This window comes from Sabethes cyaneus, chromosome 3, assembly GCF_943734655.1.
Source record: "Sabethes cyaneus chromosome 3, idSabCyanKW18_F2, whole genome shotgun sequence".
Taxonomy (NCBI): domain Eukaryota; kingdom Metazoa; phylum Arthropoda; class Insecta; order Diptera; family Culicidae; genus Sabethes; species Sabethes cyaneus.
Window position 1 is genome coordinate 72,116,690 of NC_071355.1, and position 19,208 is coordinate 72,135,897.

The 19,208-nt window shown below is 39.6% G+C and overlaps 2 protein-coding genes across 2 annotated transcripts in view; one reads left to right on the forward strand and one right to left on the reverse strand.

Annotated features, from left to right (window-relative positions):
* Window positions 1-14,674, forward strand: part of LOC128739710 (uncharacterized) — a 176,506-nt gene extending 161,832 nt beyond the window's left edge. The window contains exons 7-11 of the mRNA XM_053835208.1: window positions 12,278-12,624; window positions 12,667-13,247; window positions 13,304-13,909; window positions 14,090-14,515; window positions 14,561-14,674. Coding sequence (XP_053691183.1) covers window positions 12,278-12,624; window positions 12,667-13,247; window positions 13,304-13,909; window positions 14,090-14,515; window positions 14,561-14,674 — 2,074 coding nt within the window. The remainder of the gene's footprint in view (window positions 1-12,277; window positions 12,625-12,666; window positions 13,248-13,303; window positions 13,910-14,089; window positions 14,516-14,560) is intronic.
* On the reverse strand, window positions 1,873-3,078 carry LOC128744690 (glutamine synthetase 1, mitochondrial-like). Its single transcript, XM_053841859.1, has one exon. The coding sequence runs from the start codon at window positions 3,076-3,078 to the stop codon at window positions 1,873-1,875; it is 1,206 nt and encodes a 401-aa protein (XP_053697834.1).
* Window positions 14,675-19,208: the final 4,534 nt, after the last annotated feature.

Below are 19,208 nucleotides of genomic sequence, written 5' to 3' on the forward strand. Positions count from 1 at the left end.
AAACAAATCGTTGTAAGAATAATTAATACACAATACAAAAATTCATATCACATTTATACTGATGGTTCAAAAATTAATAGTAAAACTGGCTACGGCTACTACGACAAACAACAAATGCTGTCTTACAGTGGAAGACTGAAAACCCAAATTACAATAATGAACGCTGAGATTATAGCCATCATTAAAGCAGTTGAATACTTAATTACTAAACGTATTAAGACGGCGGTCATTTTTACAGACTTCAAAAGTGCAGCCAAGCTAATTCAAGGCGACAAATCATCGGATAACTATCTCATTGGTAAACTATTCGGATTAGTAAGTCAATCAAACATAGAAAGTATCACAATACAATGGATTCCAGGGCACATTGGTTTGACTGGAAACGAGAGAGCAGACCAAGCTGCAAAGCTTGGTACAGAAAGAACATGCATTGAAGACACATCGCTCACCAAAAATGACTTGATACTAAGCTTTAGAAACGAAACGATTTGCTTCTGGAAAGAACGGTATAAAACATTGTCTGAAACCAAAGGATGTTATCACCGCGAAATCATGCCAGAACTTACATTGGACCCATGGTTTAAAAATTTGGAAATTTCTACTGAATACACAGTAACTATCAACAGACTCAGATCAGGCCATACTGCCACTAAGGATAGACTTTGCTTATGGGGTTTAATCGCAAATGATAATTGCGAACACTGTAATATAACGGAACACACGGTACACATTTTACATGATTGTCCTAAACACAATAGTATCAGAAGAAAATATACTGTTCTCTATAATAAAATTGACATAACTTCCATTCTTGCGGAAAACCAAATAGATAAGATCATACAATACGCGAAATTCCTTAAAGAATTAAAATTAAGCATTTAACACTGTTCACAACTACCACTTCTTCAATTTGAATTTATTCCAAAACGCGCTCGTTTACTAAGTTCTAAATGTAAACATTGTTACAATGATATGACATGGCTGATATGGACCCCTCGGTCTGCGCCAAACCAAGCGAGAAGGAAAAAAAAGAGATAAGTCATATATATATATATATATATATAGATAAGTTATATGATTCATCAAAAAAATATAAGGATTGGTTCAAAATTTTAAAAGAATCATTTTTGTTGTTGCTTGTCAACAATGACATTCAAACAAACGATTTATTTGTGTAATGAATATTGTGTGAATTCTATAGTAGTCGAATTAAATGAAAAATTCTCTCTTTTACTCTTATTCAAAATTCTACTAAGGCACTCAAAATTAGGTTATTTATTTATCTTTCTTTTCTGCATCTAAGAAAATAAATTAGGAAAATACTTCATTGGTCTTTTAAGCCAGAACTTACAGCGCAGTTAAAACCCAACTTTTTCTTCTTTTTGCTATGCGAAGTTTCATGCTTTGTCTTATTAATTCAAGTGAAATACGAAACAAAAGCAAAAAGAATCATTTTTTCCTCTCGATAATCAAAAAGGCGACCCATTTGTGAAAGTTTTACATGTTCAACTATGCTAAAAAGACTTGCAACCTGAACCTTTGGTGTCTGACTTGTATAATAGCTTGAGTAGCTTTTAAAACCCAGAAATTTAAGTTTCACGGCGGAAAGCCTAGGAAATATGGATAAAATGTTACTAAAATTAAAAAACAAAGTTATATCTGATCAATTCACGACAAAACACATATTCTAATTTATTGAACGAATTAATTTGATATTTGTAATACATATATGTAATATGGTAAACTTTATTGTTATTCATATTTGTCTGAAATGTTGTTTAAATTCACAATAAGTTGAGGTATATTGTAAAAGCACATTGACACTGGAAGAAGCCCATTAAATCTACTCTTTCACGGTATTGATGTTCTAAATTACTCTTCAATCAAGCAAGTAGTTAAGATCGCGTTGCAAACGCTGTACGGGTCGCAGTTGGAGCTGGGCCGCCTGTCTTCGAAGTACCCCTTGCCGGCATTGGCGACACTGCGCGGAATGCGCACACTGGTGCTCCGATCGGCGACACCCCAGCTGAACTTATCGATCGACGAAGTCTCCAACCGACCGACCAGACGCCGCTCGTTGTCCTTGCCACCGCGAGGATCGTACGCTTTGATATGCTTGTCATGCTTCTTAGACAGCTTCTCGATGGCCGCTTTGATAACATCAAGTCCGCCGTCCTCCCGCATGGCTTTGGTGGAGAAATTACAATGCCCACCAGCTCCGTTCCAGTTTCCTTCCATAGGCTTTGGATCAAATGTGACCACCACACCATAATCCTCGGCGATGCGCCAAAGAATGTAGCGAGAAACCCAGATATCGTCGGCACACTTCATTCCTAGACTTGGACCAACCTGAAACTCCCACTGCGCTGGCATTACCTCAGCGTTCGTCCCGGCAAAATCAATTCCGGCATACAGACAAGCGATGGCATGAGCTTCAGCAATATCACGACCGACTACATTTTCGGCTCCCGTGGCGCAATAGTAGGGTCCTTGAGGGCCGGGAAATCCACCTGAAGGCCAGCCCAGCGGACGATGGTCAATATCGAGGAAAGTGTACTCTTGTTCAATTCCAAACCACGGTTCCAATGATTTCGTTTTATTGTACGCTTCTTGCATTGCCGCTCGTTTATTCGAATCAGTTGGCTTGCCATCCGGTTGATAAGTATCGCACAGCACAATCACATCCTTTTCACCAGATTTGAAGGGGTCTCTATAGAGAGCTCGTGGAACCAACTTCATATCGGAATTACCACCCAAAGCCTGATACGTGGAACTACCATCATACTGCCAACTCGGACAATCTTCTGGCTTCTCCGGTGCAAAGTCCAGCACACGGTCCTTCAGGCGTACATGTTCACCAGTGCCATCGATCCAAACATAAGTTGCTTGAATGTACTTAGGATTGTACTTCAGCCGGCGGTAACGATCCAGCAGAGTTTTATTGAGCTGTGCATTTGGCGAGTCCTTTAGAATATTGGAACAAACAGTGGAACTGATATGGATCATGCGCGATGAGGAACGACCTCTAAATAGCGACACATTCTGGCGACACAAGATGCTAACGATTCTGGATGCCATTGCTGTTTTGCGGCTGCAGCCCACGAACACGAACACCAGTTGCCTTGCAATGCACAATCTAAAAGACAAATCAAATGCTTCTTGCACAAATAAATCGCTTCGCAAACGAATGCAGCCAGGAATATGCACTTACTCAGCAGATAAAACTCCGGTACGTTGGTACAACACACAGGTCAAACGCCTGGTAAACGAACCACTGCGATACAAGCCAAACCGCGACTGAGAACCGCTCAACCGGCGGCGATGTGAGAGAGCAGAGCGTAAAATACGCATACAAGCCTGACCAGGCTTGCCACCGGAGCAAGTCTTTCGAACAAAAAATATTTGAGACTTTTATGATTACTTCAGTTTGAAACTTTTGTCAAGGTACTCTATTTATAAAAATGGTTAATTTCTTTTTACATCTAATGAAATCTGTGAGCATCATGGCATATTTTATTCGTTGATAAAATAGTACTTGTAACAACGCTGAAATGAGGGAAACCCTCGCTCGAATCGGTCTGGCTGGCGTTGAGGACAAAAAATATTCCTCCCTTATTTATTATTTTTATTTTAGCAGAGCCGGTCGGATAGCTTTTACTTCTTCAGGCGAAACGTGCCGGTAGGTAGAGAGAATAAGTACGGACCAAGAAAACGAGAAGAACATCCCAAGCGTGTGCTTCCTTCTTCAAGTTGGAAGACAGCGAACCGAAAGCAGTGACAATTAAGGAGTGGAAAATCCCAAAATCTAACAGCAACCCTGCGCCTGAAATCTGTGAAAGTCATGAAAGTGTTCAAAACTATCCAATCTGGGTACTTATTCGGGTTCTGTCTGTCTTTCCATAATTGAACCAACAACAGAAACAAATAGCAACAGTCATCACGCAAATGTTTCTATGTGGGAAGTAGGACAAAATGAGCAGCTGTTCGCAACACTATAATGAAACAAGAAGCCTCACAGAATGAATGTATATAGGACACAACGTTATAGGGAGTTTGAGGGTATTTTCGGCAAGTTTTTATTCGTTCATTACACTCGGTTTTTATCCTTCGTAAAGCCCACATACGGAATCGATTATTATGCTAGCAAAATAGTATCGATCGGTTTGAACTTATGTTGTATATGTATGGCAGAGTAACGGGTCTCGCGCCTATTTTCAATCATTTTTGACGTAGGACTACGTCGTACGGCAAAGTTTGGGATAAGGTGTCATTCCAAAAAATTAAAAAAACTCGAGCGTCACAAAAAATGATAGATTTTGAGCGCTAACAGCTTAACGGTTTCTAGATCAATTTTCAATATTTTTATCTCGATCGATCGGAAAATCTTCTACGCATCGACCCCATCGGTTTCTGTAGAAACCTATCGATTTCAAAGTACGCACTATTGAAAAATTGAAAATTGTCTAACTGGAAATCCTCGCTTCGTGTTTGCTTGGAAAAGACGCCATCATTATTTGAGCGTGTTTTTAGAAAAAAAAGTGACAATACACCCCCGTCCCAACAGGTCGAAGATTTTTTGCAAGGATTGAACCAAGATCACTTTGATGTCTTTGCTTGGGAAGTACGCCAGAAAGAGTAATAAAGCCCTGTCGTCGCAACAAAATACGACCGCGATTACACTTAGACAAATTTGATGTCTGTGTTAGGGAAGTGCCTCCTTGCCTCCTTGGGAAATATTTTAGCTCAAAGTAGTACTATTTTTCATCAAAAATGCTCAAAATCTCCGAAACTTCAGAAAGTCACTTATAATAATGTTCTACAAAAACGTTGATTTTAGCCAGATAAACAACTTTCTAGAACACTATAAACACGTAAAAGTTGACCAGAATAAGTCAGGGTTTAAAAACTGTTTTAAAGGGTTTGTCCACGAATAATGCTTCATAGATAATTTCCATGAAGAGATACAAGTATAGTGTCTTTCACAAAGTTGTTTGCATTGATGTTTACTACAACTTTGCCGAAAGTACCAAACCTGTATCTCTAATGTACGAGAAAATAAATTTCTTATGTCACTTTTAAGGGAATTAACCACCCAAAGATTTCTCTCACAAGAAGGGGCTTGTTATACCAAGAAATGTTCCTAACGACACTATATGCGAAAAACTTTACGTTTTGGCGCAATTTCACTCGATCACGTATTTCGCTGATTGGACCACTGTGGGGTGGTGTCTTCGGAGAAGTTAATAAAATATAGCGCATCTTTCTATACTATTAGAATGACCGTGAATTCACCTTTTAGTGGTATACAAACTTTGTTTTTTTTTTAAATAAAGCCATTGTAAATTATATTTAAAGTTTTTGTCACCCCCCTTGGAAATTGGCTTGAAAAATCGGTGGGCAAAAAAATAATTTGTAGGATATGAGTCAAATTTCTTTTTATAAAATCAATTGTCTGTGGGCTCTACAGTCTGAAAAACTCGAAAAATGAGTCTCCGAGTTGAATTAACGCTTCTAGCACGAAACAGAAATGGAAATTCGAATTTCCGAAAATCGTCCAAAAACATTTTCCTTCGTTTTTGTCTTTTTTCGTATATTTTTGCATAGAAAATAATAACGTATATATTATAAGCAAGAACAGATTCGGTTTTCACGTTTAAACCTTAAATAAAAATTCTTAAAATCCATGTTGAGCAAAAGCTCGATTAAAAAATTCACTTTGTTTTTTTTTCGCCCTCCACCCCTTCAGTGGCCGAACACCGGAATATTTGTAATGGCCTAATTTAAAATTTCTCCAAAAAGTTTCAGAACATACTAAAATAAGTATCTTTGCTGAATATAGTACCTATCTATCTCTTACCGGCTGCGAAATATAATGATGTGTTAAATAAGAGTACTTAAAAATCAATTACGCTCAATAACTTTGCACACGACTTTTTTATTGTTTTCGAGTGTTCCACAAAGTTATTTTGTCTACCAAAATACATATTTTCTCTGAACACTGTTTGTCGCTAGAACGCATATTTAAAAATTTCTAGCTGAGTACCCGATCTTACTCGGAGCGCCTTCGTCTCACAGCCACTTGTACATCAATTATTGTAACCGAAATGCTTATAATGCAAAAATATAACGCATGTTCCTCTTTTGGACGTTCCTCCTTATTTGTCAGCTCTCCCTCTTTTGTCTACCCGGCCACTAACACATCTGTTTTCTTTACGGAAATCCCTATAAAACTCTATACAGGAAGAGAAACAAAGATATTTATCCTATTTGCACCTTCCGCTAACAATGAATAGTTTTGTTATTGAATTTTTCAAAAAAAGTAGAAGGTGCAACAGTTTTTCTTCCATGGATACAAAAAACCTGTCATTCCTTTCATCTCACTTCAAGACAAAACTTGTTTGTAAACAATGCTTTTAGTTTCACCACCAGGAGCAAGTGTACACAAATTATTGGCCGAGCCCACTCTGGAATATGCCACAAAAAAGTTGACCATGGGAAAAACATGGTGTTCTCAGATCAACTCCACACAGTTTGAATGATTGCCCCTGTGACTCAAATAGAGTCGGCCAGCAACACTTAGCACTAATGGTCGAATACTTTTTACATGGATCACTTTGATTCGGCGCATAATTACACTTGATCTACAAATCTACAGCTGCGAACATTGCCGTTTAGTGTTTCGTATTTGGATTTTTCTGTTGTACGGATAAATTGTTACAGTCATGTGGGCGTTACTCCCCCCTTCCTGTCAGCATCCTCTTGTCATCAGCTCCTTCTTGTGTCCCACCGTCACTTAAGGAAGAACCGTCCAAACATTTCGGAGTCTTCCCCCTGTTACCCCCTCTTTTATCAACTCCCATCTTTTACCGTCTCTCCCCCTATTAGTCTCATCCCCTTTCCCATCCCCTTTTGTCAACCCCTGGTGCTGATTCCCCGATGTCAAGGAACATGTATGCCAAGTTTGATAAAGAACGGACTGATAACGAACAGTGCTGATTCTCTTATGCCAAGGAACAATTGTGCCAAGTTTGATGAATAACCAGTTGAGCAGTTCAGTTGAGTTGTTTAGTCGAGCAATCAAATCGAGCAGTCTAGTCGACCAGTTGAGCAATCGAGCAGTCGACCAGCGAGGAGAATGAGAATAGAACCCATTGCTATGAAAGAATGATTTCCTGCCAGGGGCTGGTTTTTAGTTACCGATAAGCCTCTTATGACATCCTGTCAGGGACTTGGTTTTGGCCTCAGATAAGCCTCTTATATATATACTAGCTGTAACACGCGTGCGACACCTCGCGTCTTATTGAGAGCAAATTGGAGGTACGCTATGTAACGCTAATGCTATGCAACTCTATGAGGTGCAACTACGTTAATTTTGCTCGTCTTGTATGCAATTTGGTATGATTGGTTTGAGTCTTTGCCCAAAGTGGGCGATTATTACCACGAAAATATATGGCGTCCCTCGTTTTGGCTACAGACAAGGCTCTTATATATATATAGATAGATAGATAGATAGATTTGAAAATAAAATTCGCACTATTCAAAAAAAAAATTCGATTTCGAGCAAAAAGCAAAGCCATGGGTTTATACCGTCTTTAGACATTGCCCTTCTTTATCGACAGACTTCGCAGCCGGCTGTTAGAGTACAGGAAAATTACGGGGCCAGTGCAACAATCCTACTGACTCTAACTAGGAAGCACCGCCTAGCCGAGATTCGAACATAAGACGACTGGCTTGTTAGACCAGCGTCGTACCTCGAAGCTAACTGTGCGACTATTTCGATTTCGATTTCGAGTAGCTTCACGCAAACCAGACAACCATTAGGTGAAAGTACTATATTCTCTCTATAAAAAAATATTTCCATCTCCAAAGGAATCTCAGAAAAAATCAATTGAAAAATGTCTTACGTTTGATAAAATTTTTTTTAGCTCGTTTAGGAAAAGAGGTAGAGAGTTACTGTATTTAACAAAGTTGCTTGTTTTAATGTGTTCTACAACTTTGCAACTATTTGGTGTCTTCACCATGCCTTTTTAAACGCATTTAAAGAAATGAACATTTGTATCACCCTAATGAAACCTCCAAAATCATAGTAGTTTGCTACGTGGATTCAGCTTTTAGGGTGATACATACTCTTGTTTTACCTTTGTTTTCAAATGATTCCAAAAAAATTATTATTCTCCAAAAAGTTGTAGAATATACTAAAATAAGCAACTTTGCGGAATATAGCAACTAACTGTGTCTTACTGGTTGCGAATTTAATTGCATTATATAGGGTAATTTGCCAATGATCGCACAGCTAAGCCTCTGAGTTTTGAGTTTTAACGATATTTGCTAAACAAATAATTACAAATAGACAGAAACATAAAAATCTGAATCAGATACAAAATGTGTTCACATTACATGGCCATTTTCACGAAATAAATAAGCTTTTCGTGGAAAAATATGCGATTTTTTGAAAACGCTTGAATGCCCAATCGTTGAACAGTTCTGAAACCGTATTGTCCTATAGTTGGACACTTATTGTCCAATGGTTGGACATGCAATATATTGTACCGACCTCAAAGTTAATTTTATAGCTTACTATTAAGAATGAATACATTTTAAGATATATTCATTAAAAATAACCCGCAATTAGTAAACATGTTACTAATTATCAATATATTTCTTAAGGGATGTTATTTTCCCCTTCTAAACTTCGATGCTCTTCTCCTTCATTTCTGTTGCTTTCCCGCAAATTTTTCTCTCTTTACAGTTCCCTCGAAGTATACTTTTTGCTATTCTTCTATTTCCTGCGGTCTATTGGCAAGAACTGTTTTTACAAGGGAAACTATGTTTGTTTCTCTCCTGGTTACTCGAAACAAATTTGTAAGCGAGATAATAATCTGAAAAACTACGAAAATCCATTTCCTTACAGTTGAAAAAATACACCATTCATCTTCGTTTCATCATCGAACCTTTATTTATAAAAGAAATAAAATTATAAAATTCAAAATTTTTCAAAAGTAATGATAAATTTAGCTTATATTTTTTGAGAGCTAAAATTATTTAGCTCTCAAAAAATATTAAAAACTAGCTCGCCATTGTTAGCGAAAATTTAGAAAACAAAATATTTTCAACGTTATATAAAAAAATTGTTTCAACCCAATATTATTCTACAATATTCATAGAAGTATCTTACGTTTGCTGTCAGTACCAATAAGACCGGAACGATTCGGTGATTCAAACTTCTTAATTTTCTTCAAGTTTTTAGACTAAAATGGTGATTTTTGTGATTACCCTAATTCAGGAGCAGCCACTTTTAGCACCAAATCAAATACACGATAGTAAAATTTCTCAGATAAGGTACAAGTACAAATAGTTTAAACAAATCTGGAGTAGCTTTAATTTGCAAAAGGACTATTTTTCTCGAAATTGTTGCATTAAAACAAAAAAAATTAAGAGCTTGGATGTATGTAAAATAAAAAATTAATACCATTACATAAATTTTCATCGGAAAACTTTTGCGTACAAATGAAAACCTTTTGTAAACAGTGCCATAAACATAAAAACTGTCAAATACACATGCATAATGAGAAATAATGCGGTTTTTTCATGCTATTTCAGTTCTTGTACAAGCTTAGGACAACCATTGCTTTATTGTCCAATGATTAAACAGTCAAATCTTAATACTTTAAAAACTATAAGTAATTTTTTATTTTGCTTGAAAATGTTGACAAATAGTGCATACATGAATATCATTAGCTGTGTACAGCATGATATGGTAATATAAGTATTTTAAACGTTAATTAGTGAGACATGTTTCTTATCTGAAATGCTAACAAAATTGAGGGTTATAGCCCATATTGTATATGACAATGTTTAACTTGAATCTTTGTTATTAAATCTTGCCTTGTGTAACGCTATTGTTACAAGAAATGATCCACAACTGATCAAAGTGAGTAATTCGTGCACTTGGATAGGGCTTGATCGTATATATATTCTAAAATTAGCGTTTTATTGGACGTTGTCCAATCATTGGAATCGTTCAATGATAGGCAAAATACCCTAATTATGTGTTTAAAAAGAGCACCTAAAAATCAATTATGCTCAATAAATTCGCACACGATTTTTGTATTGCTTTAAAAGTTATTCAGTATGCTAAAACACACATTTTCTGTGAAGACTGTTTTTCACTAAGATGCATATTTAATATGTTTACCAAAAATTTTCGGAGGAGTACTACTGTATTTACATGGTCTTACACAAAAGATAATTTTTGCAGGCTAAATGAATATGTGTAAAAACTTGAAAAACTGTAAAGGGGGAAAGTAGGGAAACGAGATAACATCAAAGAAATAGCACAAAAGCAGCTCCGTAAACTAGCTCGAGAATGGAAAAAATCCTCGTTTTTCCAGCGCTAGTCTTTTTTATGACATCAGCGGTCCCATATGCGCAAAATTGGTTAAAATTTATATAAATTTATACAGGAAAATCAACTCATTAGCATTTTCAACCCCATACGCCACTATATAGGCTTAACGCTTCGTTAGTGATGCCAATTTTAATTCATAGGCAGGCTGAAACAAAATAAAATTTACTCGAATACTAACGCCACTTGGTGAAAGATTTAAAAAAACTTTGTCCAGCGATTGAAAGACCTTAGTCTACTGAATCACTTTGCTGAAAAGAGTGACTTTTTTATTGCCCGAGATAAAGTTAACGTTTCACAGGCGTTGTATAAAATACAACAGCGCGTATTTTTACAACCGTCTTTTAGAAATAGGGCATTCTGATGTCCATCCTGAAGGTCATGAAAACGTCTTTTTGCTATGATTTCCAGATATTTTCGACGTCTGTTCGTCGTTTTTTGAAGTTTATTTTTAACATTTTTGTCGCTTTTTCATTCGGCTTTGGCGTTTTTATTTCGTTTTTTTCATTTCTATTTTGACGCCTGTTTAAACTTTTAAACCTCTTTTTATCGTATTTTTTGTTTTCTTTGTCGTATTTAGCCATGTTTTTTTTGTCGCTGTTTTGGCTTATTTTCGCTATTTAATTGATATTTAGACATCTTTTCGTTCTCTCGTTCGTTTCGTTCTCGTATTTTTGTTCATACTTTATGCCGACTTTTTCGTTGCTGTTTTGGGGTCTTTCATCGTCTTTTCTTCATTTTTGTCATCTTTTTATCGTCTTTTGTTGTTTTTTGTTGTCTCTTCATCATTTTTTTTTGTTAATTTCTTGCGATACTGTTGCTTGTCAAGACAACAAAAATGTTGCTGTTGCATTTTCATCGATGTTTCATCGTCGTTTTTATCATGTTACTTCTCTCTTTTAACACTTTTTACACTTCATTTTTTCAAATTTTTGTCATTATTTTGACGTCTTTGCAATTACTTTTCGTCGTCTTTACTGCGTCTCTTCGTTGTTTGTGTGTAATGTACCCATGAATTTTGTAACTGAAAGAAATTTTCAATCATTTCCGTGAAGTTTATGAAAACCCATATATACGAGCACTTGATCCGAAGGTCCGTAAAAAATGTCTAAATCCGTAGAACTACGGTTAAATCCGAAGATCTGGCATCACTGGTTAGAGCAGTGATGGCCAAACTGCGGCCCACAGGCCGCATGTGGCCCTTTAAGATGATTCGTGCGGCCCGCGGACTGATTTGAAAGATGGTGGACTTAGCAGAAAAAATTTTGATGATATAGGAGTCCCTCATTTAATCGTTATGTCTCGTGCATGTTGTGAATCTGAATGCTTTCCGGTTTAAATCTAATGGTGATTCCTAGAAAATGGTTTTTGTAGCTACCTATTTTACATTTTGTTATGCACAGGAATTGCCAGAGATTATTGCGGCCCGCGGCATTCATGGGCGATCTGATTTGGCCCGCACCATGCCTATGCCTGGGCACCACTGGGTTAGAGCTAGTATTATTTACAGTTATAGCTATTCCGTAGCGAGGGCTGAGTTCCCACGCCAACCAGTCACTCAACTATAACAATGATTTTTTAACGTAAAACGCCCGATAACCAGGTAACTTTTTCTCCGTTCAGCCGGTTGATCCGACATCCCGGCACAAGACGCGGAACGGTGAGGCCATCTTATTCTCGGTCGTTCTTTTCAGCTTCTGCTGCACTTTGCAGGCATGCAGCTTCTTCGAGCGGCTGGGTCGAAATTATAATTTTCCAAGAAAAAATATAATTAGATATCATTTTACCAGAAGCTCGCCGGTTCACCTCTGTCAGGTGCATAACTCTTCTGCAAAGCATTGACTAAAATCATTACGCTTCTTTTGTTCACAGGAAAAAGATCCCAGTACGAGACGTCACCTCGCTAGAGGAACGTATTCGTCAGTTAACGTGCGACATCGATGATCCGATTGACGAGGGTGGAGATGGCGATCACCAAGGGCACGCTGCCGACCTAGGAGATATGGAGCGGAGGGATAGTCCGGCCGGTGAGGAAAATCCACAGCAACCCAAATACATTCCCGACAAAAGTTTCTCGCCCAGTTCGTCGGCATCCAGCTCATCCAGTGGATCGAACGGATCGACTTACAAGAAGATCACCGATCTGTTTCACCGGGATCGACGGCAGGAGAAAATCCCGGAAGCGGACGAGAATCCGATTGTAATAATCCCACAGGTATGATAAATTTAGATGCAGATCGGACGTTTTGTGTAGGTATATGGTGATTATTTGCAGGACTGCCGTTGTCCGGCTGGGCCTGACATCGGAATGGGCGTTCAAATTCAGGGTGCACACACACAAATCCATCAACCACCGCAGCAGCGTCAAACCGACGGTTCACGAAGGCAGTTCCTTTCCACGCTTGCTCCACTGACAGCGTGCGTTGCTGGCCAACGCGACGATCTGTCATACTACACACTGGCTCAACCCGGGGACAGAAATTCATTGGGTAGTTCCCAGTGCACCGAATACAGTCTGGGCGATATCGATGCTGCGCTACATGATGACGATGGTAAGAAGGTGGCTCCGGATGTGATTGCCGGTACACCCGGTCAGGAATCGGACGAGTTAGCAGCATTTGTGCAACAGGAGGGAGCCCGCACGGAGCGACTAAAGAAGCGTTACAGTGCAGAAACGTCTACCTCGGCACCCGCTTCCGGTGCCGGTTCCGATGATGATGAGCATAATGATTATGGATTCAATTCACGGCCCTCGGTTCGAGGCATCAAACCCCGCTTCGGTTCAACCAACGAAATCTTGCAGCAAATGCAAGCTCAATTGGCCGCTCCTTCACCCCCGCAGGTAAACGTTGAATGTTCATTATTTTTTAAGTCGCTTATTTATGAAATTTATTGCAGCCTAAGTCTCAGTCTAGTGCAGCGTCACCTCACCCAATACAATCAAACACATTCCCACGACCCCATACGGCTAGCAGTTTGCAGTTGGCCGCAGCAAAACAACAAATTACGACTCATCAACATACCGCTTCCTGGAGTTACTATCCGGTGGACCAGTCCCAAACGAAGGCTGTAGCTGCTGTGGCCGCCGGTCCCAACATGGTTGCCGCTGTCGATCCGCACGGAAATTACTACCATATCCCAGCTCAGGCACGCCACAGTTACCACGGTCAGGAGGCAATCTACCAGAACTGTGCTCAGCTGCCTGTCGGCAACATCCAGGCCAATACGGTTCACGTGCAGTCCCAGCAGATACACACACAGCATCACGCAGTTCATACGGCCCACCATATACATCAGTCGGCAGCGGCAGCCGCCGCAGCAGATCCAGCGGCTTACGGCAAGTTTGCCCGAAGTCCCACTCGTCGGCCGGAGTCTCCGCCACCGTTGCGCAACTACCACCAGACGATGGTACTGATCCCGTACAATGCCGAAACCTATCAGCGTTACACGGCCCAGGAGCAGGAAAACTACCGCCGGCAGCACAATATTGTTGAGTATCAACAGGTGAGACGTGGAACCTGTGTGATTTTAGTAGCTTGCGATTATTCATTTCGTTCATTTCGCTTAGTGTGGTTTCATTTTCACTATTGATGTGGACGGAATCAAGTTCTGAGATGGAAGCTCCGGACTTGGTTTGGAAAGCTTTACAGTTGGTTAATAACAAAAATTTTCACACATTTTTAGGTAACACAACAAACAATTCGAGTTCCCGTAGGATATCCGCTTCCCGGTATGCAGCTACACGTAGTAGCCGGTCGTGGAGCTCTCCCACCACATTACTCCACCCTGCCGCGGCTAGGAACTAGCGCGAATCCAGCCACATCATCAGCGGTAGCTGCGGTTACTGGTCCCAATACCAATGCACCCCAAGGGAAACCTCCAGCCTATAGTCAGTATCCGGTGGAAAAAGGAGGGGTTAAATTTACCGAACGTGGAGCTCCTGAGGGTGCGGCCAGCGTTCAACCAGCGGATGCCGGCAATCTTCTTTCGCCCACGTCACAAGGTCACGGGCCACCGACGGCTGGTCCAGCAGGTCCGACAGCGTCATCCGCTGGCGCCTCCACAGGAAGCGGCACCCAAGGCCAGGGTGCTGTGTTCTATGCGATGAACGTTTGACACGGCGATTAGATCAATTTTACGATACGAATTGAGCAGAAACAGCAGCAACTGCAGCAGAACTTCGAGGAAGGTAGCTTTACTATTGGTAAGAATAACAACAATAATTTTAGTCTAGTGGAATCGACGGCGATTGCAAGCGAATCGAAGTGAGGCGGAGTGTGCGTTCAGTTAAGGATCACATGTGGACAAAAATCGCACACAACGAGAATTTTCCAAGTTTGTAAATCATAGCGTTTATGGAATGGATTCCCCTTTTTCTAGGAAAAAAAGATGCTCAATTTTCATTGCTTTCTCGTAGGTTCCCTCCACGTAAGTAAGCTTGTAGCCATGACCCTAAAGGTAGTGTAGATAAGAAGCGAAGCTGTAAAACCAAAAAATCAAGTAATCAAACCATAGAGGGTAGACAACAGTTCAGGCAAGTTGTACATATTTTTGGGTGAGGTCAAGTTACACATGATATACCAAAGGTTTTTGACTGTTTATTCCGATTCGCAGTTCCACTGACAGTTCTTCTACATTTGTCGGTGTTCTTTCTACTTTATCGACGTGAAACTAAAAACTATCGAGCTCAGCAAAGTGCGCCTCGCACTGAAATCATTTTCGTGATCGTGTTTTTTTTTCGTTGCAATTGATATTGTTCATATCGATCTTCCTTCCAAAGGTAAAGCTCAATTATGTAGTTGTTATCCGACGAACCGTTCGGACACGCTCAGGCGGTGAACACTGTTACAAAACTGTTTTCTTCTAGTACGTAAACGTCTATTCGAGGTGCTAACAATGAGCTTCTCCGCGGTAAACTTTTAATCTATTGATGAACTATTTTTTCAACTGTCCGTACTGGGTTGAGCTATTTTGGCAAAAATAAGAACATGGTTTATTTTATTCTTTTAATCATCGTCAAATGCCTGCGTCAGTTTATTTTAGGTGTTATAAATATCGAGATCTTGCATCAGACTATTAGTTTATATATATTTCGACATTGTCAATGGCTTTGCAAGAGATGAATGAATTTAAAATTTAAAATCTCTTCGATAAAAAAATGGTTATAATTTAATGTCGGTAACTGTTTTCCAAACCCATTGTCCAAAGTATTACGTCCAACTTTGTTCTACGACCAATTTACTCGTCTGCGTCCTCAGACCTAAACGGAACGTGGAACACTAATGTATGCATTAAAAAATGAACTTATTTCGGAAGGCGATAAAAAACTCCAAAAGATAATTCAATGGAACAAACTTTTCTCTCTTGTGGCTTTGGCGAACAGCTGCTGCTCTGTTTTGGCCACGAATTCATTGGAGTAGATCCTGCAATTGAGGTTTTTCTATCGGCCTGGGACGTCGAAAGGGTTGGTAATCTTGGTTTAAACGGCTGAAGTATGGTCGTCCAAAGGCGGCAATTGTGGCAGGCACTTCATACTGCTTATCCTTCCGGTCACTGCAAGCCGCGATGGAAAGAACAGCGACCTGGACATTCCCTTCTCGCTTATCGTTAACCACAGAAGAACCTTCTTCGTGAACTTGATGTGGGATCTATATTTGATGTCATCACTTACCTTTTTGATGGGCCCACTGCCAGTCGTTGCCATCCAGCGTCATCGCGACGATGCGCTTAGCCGAAGGAAGTTTTGACCAATATCTTCAACCACTCCTTATAGTAGATGATTTTGCCCAGGTTCTTCTTCGCCGTTAGGCCGGTTGCTCCAATCTAGGTCAACGATGTAGCCACCTTGCTTTCGGCAGCCGGAACCAGGCTTTGTTTGACGTTCTTGCCATTCTCCAGAAGAGAAAGAATGTTTTGAATGTCGGATTACCTATATTTGGCGGCAAGAAGTGCCTCGCGATGTCCTACTTCTTCGCTCTGGAGTGGACCTGGCTGTACGAACAAAGCATCGAGCGTAGTTTCTAGCAAATCAACTCATAACTTTGCTTTTATCCGTTCTGCATGCTGTTATGACATGATTATGACACTTAAGTTGCTTTTCAACTCATGGGGTGTGTACGAAGCATTAAATAATGAACGCATATTAAGCGAACGAACAAATATTTCAGTGAGTAAGCAGTGCTTGTAGAAAGTTAATTTTTTTTATTATTTTTATTCAATTAATTTTCCACGCCATCAAATTAGGTTACATAAAGAAATCAATGTTACCATTATAGGTATTTTAATGAAATCTTTTCTTCTCTTAATGTGCATTTTACTGTTGGCTCTGGATTATCGTGGGACTTGTAACTTGACGTGTCAACTTGTTTACGTTTTATTGTCCGAGGACCCGGTTTATTAGTTTATATCCGGATCTTCTTGTTCTTCCGAATCAGTCACCTTTTTCAACCAGTGAAGGTGAATTTTCGCAACTGCGTTAGGCCATTATAAATATTTTATAAAGTTTAAAACTTTAAAAATAATTTGCAATGGCCTTACTGATACGATACATAACTCCCTCTTATTAGTAGTTATAGTATCATTCCCATTTTTCTTTAAAACTGTAAATTTTTCAAGTCGAAATTTTGGTTCCAGTTTGCCTGTCTCATAGTTCCGTAATATTACAGAATCGCCTACATTTATGTCAGAAGGTTTAGCTTGCCTACGATTATCCGCGTAATACTTTCCTTGCAGTTTCTTCATACCGTAAATACCGTTCTCGTACCTCAACATCTCTGTGCTAGTGTGGGTCTGTTCTCAACGACGGTAAAAGATCCTTAACCGGACGCCCAATCAGTTCCAATGGCGCTTTTTCGGTTATCGAATGTGGAGTCGTGTTGTACATGTACATATGGTCTTGAACCAGCTTAACCAAATTACAATTTGTTGTCCTCGTAATACGGAATGGCCGCAATATTTTTGTACTTGCAATATTCGGCAAACTCTTCGCTGGCAAACGGCGAACCATTGTCACTACGAATAGTTTCTGGATATGTTTGCTCACGGAAACTTCTTCCAATGCCTCAATGGTCATAGCGGCGTTCGTCGTTTTCATTTCCATCGCTTTCAAGAATCGACTGTACTAATCTACGATAACTAGGGACGAAGCACGTTTTTTTGCAGGAAAGAAATCAATTCCAATTTTCTTGCCATGGTCACTTCGGCACCTCTTTGTGTATCATTAGGTCGGGTGAATGTTGTTCACAAGCGGCTGCATATCCAGCACATTATTGCACTGCATTTGCCATATCTCGATCCATGCATAGCCACCAGATTTTTTCTCTAAGGCTCCTTCGCATAGTAACCGCTCCAGGGTAACCTCGATGTGCACTCTGCTGTGCACTTTGGGGCAGATTTTTTAGTAGAACAATTCTTTCATCCCTTACAACTATACCGTCGATCACAGTGGGTTTTCTTTCAATCGCTTTGTATCTAAATAGTTCCGTTGAGCAACATTGTGTGCCCAAAGCCTTCATAACCGACGGCCAAGGGTCCTTCGTGCACTGCAAAAGGATCTTTGTATTCCATTCGCGATGCTTTCCTCCATAGGGATCATTCAATAATGGCGTACATTGCTTCTGGGGGAGAGGGGGGTGTCAATTTTGTGACAGGTTGTGGCAAAGGGGGCGGGGTCTAGGCAAATGTGACATTCGTCGAAAAAAATTGCATTTTCTTCAAAAGGCAGCAAAAATATATTTCTCAGTCTTTCATCACTCATCCATTTATTTAGATTTTCGAACTTATTGTTCCAGCTGACGGCGCTTGAAAGTCAGGCACAATTCGTCAATGTTAACTAGATAGACCACGCGTTACATTGAAGGATATATGTAAATCAATTTCAGTTCATTTGAAATCAAAGTTTCTAGCTATTACTAAATATTGGATAGAAAAGTACAATGAACTCATAAAGCGTATCGTCGTCAGCTATCGTTTTGATGCGGAGCCGTGCTACTTCAATTGAAACCAAAGCTTCATTTCTTCATTGATTTGTAACAATTTGCAATTGAATGTTGTTAGAACCCTTGTTAGCAGTTATTATTTGTTATTAATTGTTAGTTTCTATAGTTTTTTAATCATACACTAACTCTTAAAACGTTAAGCTATTTTTAAAACCACTTTTTACTTTCAACACGCTTTACATTTTTATTTTGGGTTTGTGTGACGTCTAAAGGTGGGAGGGTGGAGGTTGTGTTTTGTGACACAACGGGACAGATGGGGGAGGGGGGTCTAAAAAAGCAGAAATTTAGTGGACGTCATATTTGAATCGTCCCATACACATATTCTAGTGTTCGGTGAAATGGTAAGCCGAAGTCCGAAAAGATATAAATAAAATTTCGTTGTGTTTGTGGCTACACTCTTTCTACCTTAGTTAGACCTTTGAAAGGAAAGCATATAATCCTTGGTAGATTCTTGCTGTCTCTTTGAACAAGTACTGAACCTAGACCTACCGGAGAGGCATCGATATTTAACCTTGTGACATCACTTGGATTAAAATATCCAAATTTACGAACGTTGTTACAAAGGTCGTGACGTAAATTATCATCATCAATTCCACAGATTTTCCGTTCTCGCAGATAGATTTGGAATAAATTGTCCGACAAAGCTGACAAGTCTTAGGAAACTCCGGAGTCCGGATTACTTCTTTGGATGATGGTGGACGGAAGTTTTCAGTCGCTATTATTTTCTCTTCCGACGGACTTATACCTACAGTGCGCGCTCACTTCAAACCCCAGAATTTGATATTTCTACTCCGAAGATACATTTT

What these genes read in the sequence shown, in the direction of transcription:
- LOC128744690 (XM_053841859.1), bottom strand. Translation starts at nt 3,078, where the DNA reads ATGGCATCCAGAATCGTTAGCATCTTGTGTCGCCAGAATGTGTCGCTA.